General features: G+C 42.9%; 1 protein-coding gene across 1 annotated transcript; it reads right to left on the reverse strand.

Annotated features, from left to right (window-relative positions):
* Positions 1-2,893: 2,893 nt before the first annotated feature.
* On the reverse strand, positions 2,894-9,055 carry LOC111239002 (protein FAM131A-like). Its single transcript, XM_022768759.1, has 5 exons — positions 8,812-9,055; positions 6,125-6,236; positions 5,853-6,035; positions 4,058-4,198; positions 2,894-3,904 (listed from the first exon to the last, which is right to left on the reverse strand). Exons 2-5 carry the CDS (start codon positions 6,213-6,215, stop codon positions 3,345-3,347), a joined length of 975 nt encoding a protein of 324 aa, XP_022624480.1. The 5' UTR covers positions 6,216-6,236; positions 8,812-9,055; the 3' UTR covers positions 2,894-3,344.
* Between the last annotated feature and the right edge of the window lie 139 nt (positions 9,056-9,194).

A 9,194-nucleotide genomic window follows, 5' to 3' on the forward strand; every position in this document is an offset into this window, starting at 1 on the left:
CCAGATCCATACTGACGCCTCATGAATACTGACGTTTCTTACATTTGTAGAGGTCACACTCAACTCCAAGTCCAGCCTAGATACCTGAGTTTCTAACGTTGTGGTGTGAGTGAGCGAGTGAGGGTGAGCTTGGGTAGATGTGACATTGAGTATTCTACTGCGCAGACGCCTATTTAAAGGATAAACCTGGTTTTATTCTATATATTTTTATTTCTGTCAATACATCCTGTGAAAAGACCAAAAGGACCAATGGGTTTGTCCGTCTTCTTACTCTTTCTGACGGACCTGCCCTGTCTGTGACTCTCAGCCCCAAGCTCATTCATTCATGAATCTTTAAACGGAAACGCTATTGAGTTTACGCATCATGATGTCACTTGAGTCGGCGTCCGTTAGGTCTGAAAACAACAAGTGATGTTATATGAGAAGTTGAGGTTTGGAAGCGTGTCTCAAGTCTAACTGAGCTTTTCTGGTGAAGCACGCATCGACACACGGATCATTCTAGACGTATGACGTAACTGATGACGCCTCGCTTTCTGTCCGTGTCACTGCGTTTGGTGACGGTTCCAATTACGGAGCAACATTTGACTGTGTATATAAGACCTCCATGAGAAATGATGCATTTTCATAGTTTTTGGTCCGTGACACTGATTGACTTTCTTGTACTAGTGGCTTGGTTGTAATTGCGATGGATCCATTTCTCCCAATAATTGAACAGTTTCAAGATCAAGTAGTGCTTTTATTGGGGACTATATTCAGCCGTGGATTAATACACACTCTGTCCTCTAGTGAGTGTTTACAGAACTAGGATTTTGTATGTGGGACGTTACCCAAATTCATCATGATAAAGGAACATGTCACCCAGTGTAACTACGAGGCTCACTATTAAAAAAAAAAAAGCAAAATAATGTCCTAGAGTAGGTGAACACTGGTTTGTAGCAAACGTAATTGAAGTAAGTAACACGTTTTTACAGCAGTGGGACGATATTTGTGGGATTTGACTCAAAAATAAACGACAGTGCGCATGTTTAGTGTGATGGAGGATCATGTCGACCAGTGCAAAAACATGTTTTGTTGTGTTTTTAATTGTTTTAGGAACAACAGTGGAGCTCTGTGGCGCGCAGAAATAAATTATATCAGGCTTTGGTGACACAGAAAAATACTAGTTTGGCCTTTTCATGGGATTTGATGGCAATAACAAATATAGAATATCCCTGTGTGTGTGTGTGTGTGTGTGTGTGTGTGTGTGTGTGTGTGTGTGTGTGTGTGTGTGTGTGTGTGTGTGTGTGTGTGTGTGACTTTCTGACACCTCACTTGCCATGCAGAAATGGGATCCAGACTCTTACACATCATAAACAAACATGACTTGCAAACATTATAAGGAGAGAAAAACAAGTCACATGCAAATAATGGAGGGTGATAAATAAAAGGGGCAAATAATAGAGAAGAAAGCACAGCAGAACAAAGACATGGAAAATTATTCTAATGAGCACATGATGGTAAACAACTACCTATTCACTAACACTGGACAAATACATCAGAGGGTTGTTGAAATGTTCGCTGATAATATTAAGATATACAGCTGTTGGTTATAGAGTGTTAATGCACTAACAGGTGATTTAATGGCAACAATATCATCTTTAGTTTGTCCAGACTCCCTTGTTTACAACACTCTGCAGGCTCTACAGAGTTACATGCCACAGCTTATATTTGTATTTAATCAGCCCCCAAAAATCCACAAATCAGCTGTGATCTATTCACACGATGACAAAGGCAGCTTCCAAAGGTCCACTAAGCTTAGTACAGGGCTCCAAATAATGGTGAAGCACATTGTAATTACCATGAATATAGTTTACTGCACATGTAGCCTTGTTTGGCTTTATAGAGGCTGATTCAATAAGGGCAATGTAGACTGTCAGTCTCTTCTCTTGAACTGCCTCTGCATCTCCTGCTACGTGAATTTACTGTGTTTAACGTGTTTCTAGCATGATAAAGGAACAACACTTGAGCTCCGAGTGACAGGAAGATACTGGCTGTTGTACAGAGCACACAAAACACACACATACACACACTTATATACACACACACACACACACACACACTTATACACACACACACACACACACACACATGCACTGTAAGCGGCCTGTAGATATTTACACCTTGATATGTTACACATATCTTTATGACAGAGTACATTTAATCCAGCCTGGCCTCCAATACAATGTTGAGAAGTGTAACTACTGTATGAAGCACAGTGATAAACCCACAAGTCCAAAAACTGTTGTAGAGCAAAGTGTGTGCGTGTGAGTCCTTGTTACGACCTTCAAATGGGTGTAAGTATTTTAGCTTCATGCAACAATTTTGAGCCATATTTCAATCTTATGTGATATCACAGCAGCGCACCAATTCGGGCTCATTTTTGTCTGTGTAAACATTTGTGCAACAATTTATTAACGTCTCAACTTTTTGTTTGCATATAGAATGTGTAGTAGTGCTCGCCATATAAGATAACGTATAAGGAGTTAAATGTAGAGTGTATAAGCTAATTTGCAGCGTATCTAGTTAAGCAATAAGTCTGTAGTATCTCCCTTTATATGGCACTGGCCTGTATATGCTTTGTACATATGAAAATACACGGATGAGATCTATGTACACGCTCTGTACATAGGAGAATTATGCATTTGAAATCCAACAGCCATTGTTATTTTTCAGAGAACATGAAATTGTTTTTGTACATGAGTGAATGATTAAATTGAAAGGGGAAAAAAAAAAAACACCTTTAAAAGATGAGAAATTGTGTTTCTTCCTCGTGTGTGTAGTTTGTGTTTGTGTGGAGGGGAAAAAAGGACAAAGACTTTTCTTTCAAAAAAAATCGTATTTATATACGTAGGACACTCAGACATTCAGTATCAAACATAGCCCTACCCCACATGACACAGCATGACCCCGAATAAAACAACACTACAAAATATCCATAGAAAACCAATGCAATAGCAACACATGACTCACATGACAAAAAAATGTACAAAACTCAGTTTGAACAACAGCTTTACATTCTGGTTGAACTCTCCAATATATATATACATATATATACATATATATGTATATATATATATATACATATATATATATACTGTTTACAGCAGCGATCAACGGTGGAGGGAGATCAGTACATGGAAGGCCTGGAGGATGAGACAGAAGGCAGCGAGTGGAGGAGACATGATCAGAGGAAGGACAGGAGAGGAGGAGGAGGTGGTGGAGAGAGGTTTACAGTGAAAGCAGAATAGATTATGTCATATCCAGAATCAACACGGACTCAAAGAGACATAAAGATGGACAATACATCACATCAAATACTCTTTCTCCTCCTTCTTCTCCTCTACTTCATCCCTCTCCTCCTCCTCATCGAATGAGGCCACTCCAGAAGAAGCGCGATCAGAGAAGAAGCTCCTCGGGCTGCAGTGCCACACTCGGCCATCATGAAACACGCTGCCTTCCTCCTCCTCGTCCTCCTCGTCCTCCTCTCCGGGGGACTCGGAGTGAGAGGTGGAGTAGCAGGAGTCGAACCTGCTGCTCCTGCCCCGAGGCCTCCACTCAGGCTTGTGGTGGATGCAGACCTCGCTGTGCTGCTCCTGCAAAGGAGCCGGCTGCTCCTCATGACTGCCCAGCCTCTCTTCCTCCTCCTCCTCCTCTTCCTCCAGGAATGGACTCATGCAGTCGCTGGGTAAAGTAGGTGAATTGGTCTGGGATGAATGTGGGTCATTGTGAGATGCAGGCCTACCACAGAGCAGGCTGCTGCTGCTGCTGCTGGAGCCCAGGGGACTATCGGAGGAGGGTGGCGCCTCACCGCCGTCCACCTCAGGCTGGCGTGGCGCTCCGGTGATAGTATTGGACGTGGCGTCGTCTGAGGGAGGAGCAAAGAGTCAGAACACCTGAGGATGGGTGGGTTATTGGGGGAGGGGGCGGGGAGATGAGGCGTTTTGTCAGTGATGACGCACAAAATGAAGACGATGAGTGAAATGAGATGAAATGAACAAAATGGATGCGTAGTGGATACCTGAGCTCTGGTTGGAGAAGGTGTGAGTCTGTCCGTTGCTGTGGGTGTCTTCATCGTTGGAGTCTTCCTCCTCGTCATCATCATCGATAGACGCCCAGGCACGCAGCTTAGCCTCTGCGATGGCAAACTGCTCAGCCACTCCTAATAGGAACACAGATGTTAATGCATTCATGTTTCTTCCTGATCTTCTCTATTTCATGCTCAATGACTTTTCATGTAAACATCACAGAGGCATGGTTAATGGCTTAAATTGGAGACACTTGAAACATTAATTTATGTATGTACTATACTATGACATTTTTTTGCCTAAGTAAGGCATAAAGAAGTCATAGTATGGTAAGGTATAAAATGTCATAGTAAGTCATAGTTTTCATTTAATTGTAAATTAATTGAATATATTCACAGATAATTTTTGTATTTGTGGAATTTGTTTATTTGCAAATCCGTTTTAAGACATTTTTGTGAATTTGCAAATTTATCTTTTGTATTTGTGGAAGGTGTTTTATATTTACAGATGACTGATGATATTTATGCTCAGATTGTCAATCTGTTCACATGAATAATATTGGAACAAATCTACCTCCATACACATGACTTTGTTTCTTCGGGTGACTTAAAATGAAGCAATGGCTGAATGGTTATATACAGCTACCCTTGTTTTAGTTGAACTTTTAGGTGTAAAATTTTCTGATAATTAAGAAAAAGCAAAGATTACAGGAAAATGTGAAGAAATAAGCATAAATCACGTGTTCTTCACGTCTTTTGTATCCTGCTAATCCTTCCCTTGATGCCTAAGATTTGTTCTTGCGACTCATTAAAGTGGATAAAAAGCACTGAAATCCGATTGTTCCGGTGTTTTTGCCAATATATCAATATCTATATTAAACAAAGTTTTTCTTTGTTTCCATACTGGAAGTTGCAGAATATATTATGTATCACACATTTTCCTTCTTTATCATTTCAAGAAACAAACTGTTATGCGAGATTGAAATGAAATTAATGATTTATAATTTCCGTTATTTTCTTGAATATAGTTTAATCCATCAAACACCGGCTAACTAACAAAATGCAAAAAATATTTTAAAAAATTATATAAAATAGAGAAAAACAATAAAGTCCCACTGAAGTCACTAACAGCAGCTGAATTGATTGAATTGAATTTTTGCTTGAGACAGCAGTCGAATGGTTAATCGATTATTAAAATAGTTCACATAAATAATTTTGTCAATTGACTGATTGTTTCAGCTCGGGTCACAAGCTTTTTCAAAATCTAGAAAACGAAACAAAATGTCTGTTTGTCAGACTGAAAATACAGACTTTCTAATGTACACTCACTGTGTACCCTACTTCCCTCCCCCTCTCTCTCTCAACTCTCTCTTTTGATCAAACCATGCCGATGTCACGGGCGCCAGAGAGGATGAGTCACAGCAAAACAACAGGAGCTGCTGTACCATTGGTGGGCAGTGAAGTGTTTTGGGAGAGTGTCTAATAGGCCACCATCTGCTGCCAAGACAAGCCGTCACCCAAGAGACAGCACGGAGGGCGGAGCGGACCGTTGACATACAGGAGTTTTAGGGGATTAAGTGCATGACAGAAGGTGGGCGCCGGCCAGGAGATGATGCTGGAGCTAAACCAAGCTAAATATAAGAGGATGCACATGCCCACACAAACAGACAAGTGACATACAGACACCAGCTAGTTACACTGCACTCGCGTCTCGTCACAAAGTATTTTGAAAGCGTAAAAAACCGGATAGGGAACAGTGAGGGACAGTATGCGTCACAGAAATAAATACCTGCAGCAAACCGGGCCTCCTTCTCTCCTTCAGTCAGATGGCAGTAGGAGCTGAAGTGGGAGTGGGCAGCCGGCGAGGGGCCCGCTGGTTTGGGCCAACCTTTCCATTCTATGAGGTGGGCGACCCGGCCCTGAGCCAGGGAGGTGGGCTTTGTCACATGGTCCCTCACTGCCTGCGAAATACCTGCAAACAGAGAAGTGGAGGTCAGAGTCTGAAGCTGTATCTCAAGACATTTAAGATATTTAATCATAGAGTAAAAAAAAGGTTGTTACCGTTTAAGGAGGATCTGGCAAGTGCTGCAAACTCATGGATGCCGACACTTTTCCGTGAGTCTGCTGGAGATTTTCCTGACTTTGGAATCATTTCACTCTCCTCAAATTTCACCTGCAAGAAAGATTTGATTTTTTTTGCAAAACTTTTTTTTTTGCACCACAGCATGAAAGGAGAAAATAAGCTCCGTTTTGTCTACATTCGTGTGAGCCTGCTCCAACACTACCTAGTTATTTCAGCTCTCAGACACGAATCACGTGTCTGAGAGACATACTGATAGACAGCTGCAGATATATACTGTTAGAAAGACTTTTTCCTACCTCATCCTCCCTTATTTCTCTACCCCTGGACCTCAGCCTCATCATGGACATGGAGAGATGGTGTCACAGCGCAGCGAACCAACACAACTAAAAGTCACAGCTTGGGTTTACCGGTTTAAACCACCAGGCAGACAAGCAAACAGCTATGCCCTAAATTTACTGCACAGATGCTAAAGCCATGGTAAGCCGGTGAAACCAGTTAAAATGGTTGGGGCTGAGGGATGTGAGGGCAATGGTGACACTCTCTATGCAAACTGGCAGACATATGGCATGTCACCAGCTCTGGTAAGCAGCTCCAGCCAGGCCTGCTCACCCCAAAGCTGCTGATCCCTATTAAAAGTGATAGCACTACCTAACTAACCCCATGTCCATAACAAACACACATTTGGCTGCATATAGCAGATCTCATGGGTCGGATGAATCTGTGCCAGAAGACCATGAGAGAGGCTTGAAATATGTCTTGTTTTTTAGGGCAGGTGAGTCTTTCAACAAGCAGGAAACATGTTGCCTGAGCACGACTCTGAGCACGTGCATGACTTGACAGATATCCTTAAGTAGATTTGCTCCCAAAGCAGCTAAGAAAGAAGAGGCTCCTGACTGCGGTGAAAGGCTTATGATAAAGTCAAAAATGACAGTAAATGTGTGTCAGAGGCAAACAGGCCAATAGGGACCTGGGAGGCAGCGATACGAAGGTGTGAACAGCTACCACAGCTCTGTGTGACGTTCAACGCCCCTCAGAAGAGCTGCTAAAAAACACACACACTTCCTGAGCTCTGCAGGTGTCACTCATGCTCAACACACACACAACACAGGTTCAGCATGTGGCGCTCTGCAACGGCTCCCTCCTGAGACTCAGACACACGGCTTTCAGCACCACGAGTGCTCAACTTTTAAATAATCTTATTGCAAGCAGGTAGTCAAAACAAGAAACACTTGACCCCTCGCAGATGCAAACACTGCTACAAATGTGGATTATATTAGGTCATAAGCCAGGCAGCAGCATTTGTCAACCGTCTCACCTTTTTTGCCTTGTGTCCTCTGTTGTATCTAGTTGTGACCCCTCGTCACAGCTTGTGTGTCTGAGCTCTGCAAAGTGGGTTTCTGACCTCCAAAATGTATTGACTGTGAAAAATGTGTAGCAACTACACAAGCTGTTCAATTTAAGAAAAGTATATATATATATGATTTATATGGTTTATTTCTTATTTTCTTGCAACCCCTCGGATTCATCTTTCAGATTCATTGGAAGTGTCCCAGCCCTTCAGGTTGGAACCACTACAGTATAAATGTCAAACAACAGTTTTGATAAATGATAAAAATTTAAATATTTATTTGTTCCAGTTCTTTCTTTCAAGTAACTGTATATTGAATATTTTGTTGTTTTGGACTGTTGACTTGAGAAAATAAGTCATTTAAAGATATCACCTTGGGCTCTGGGACACAAATGGGTTTTCTTTCCCCACTATGTTCTACTCTTTTTAGACTAAATAATAATCTTATCAGTCAAAAAATAATCAAAAAATGATCAATCAAATAAGCCCTCCTCTATTTGACACTCAGTTTGTTGTGATTTCTGAAACTGTTCCCTGTGAAATTTTCACTTTTCTTTCACCACTGCACCTGCACATGGTTTAGCCTCTCCGGAGCTGTAAAATGTGTAATGTTGATCTGAAAGACTCACACTTCACCCTGCTGATTGCCAGGCCTCTTTTTCAGCTGACAACTGCTGCTAATTGGCATTCACCCTAATAACAACTACATGCGCAGCAGTGTTTGCAGTTGTAATCAAGTTCCCCTTTTCCTGAGGTGTTGGGGTCATTTTGTCTGCTCCCTGCAGAGGCAGCCTGGTGTCAACATGATGTTACTAAACATGTCAAACAGGAGTGATGCCTCCTCTTCTGACATCCCCAGAGTCAGTGATGTGACCTATAGGACCAACAAGTGGGATCGAGTTAGTTGTCTGCAGCCAAAACATCTTCAGCCCTGAGTCTGTCTCTTGGAATGAATGGAGGGAGCTGCAGTGCTGATGTGATGAGTTGTGTGTGTGTGTGTGTGCGTGTGTTTTTTTTTTCTGGAAATGGTGCATTCAAGCAACAGAAGCGGTTGAATAACACATCACCCCGCCATTGATGGGTGCAGGCCTGTAGCCTGCAATTACGGGGAAAATAGCGCACGACAGGCGCGGATGCAGCAGCGGGTCTCCTGGCAACCTCTGAAGTCTCCATCTGCATACCAATAGCTCCATACCTGCATCGGATAAACACCTCGGAAATACCAAAGAGCCCCCTGCCCTTTATATACACCTTCACAGCTCTAACGAAGCTCGCCCGGTTGTGATCTTTTCACTCACAGCGACTCTCCTCACCTACCTGTAAGTCGGACCGCGGCGGCTCATGATAATGCGCTTTAATTGTCTCCGATCCGATCAACAGATGATACCGCGCGGCTCGTCCTCCTGCAGCAGGGTCTGCAGCACAGCGTTAAAGCCACACAGTCGGCGGAAACATCCTCCTAACTCCAGCATCACATCTGCGGCGCACACGCACCATTTGTTGCTCGGTATATGGGTTACATAGGCTGTCCAAATGTCTCCCGATGGCAAGCGTCATCAACGCAAGGCGGTGTCACATCCCATCCCACCCCACCACCACCCCCCACCCCCTTCCCCTACCCCTACCCCTACCCGATGCAGCCAACATCAAGATACGGTAACCTGCCGCTTTGGTGTTAGAAAGCACTGCAGCTTTTATTT

The sequence above is a fragment of the Seriola dumerili genome, unplaced genomic scaffold (genome assembly GCF_002260705.1).
Source record: "Seriola dumerili isolate Sdu_G_001 unplaced genomic scaffold, Sdu_1.0 BDQW01001821.1, whole genome shotgun sequence".
In the NCBI taxonomy this organism is placed as follows: domain Eukaryota; kingdom Metazoa; phylum Chordata; class Actinopteri; order Carangiformes; family Carangidae; genus Seriola; species Seriola dumerili.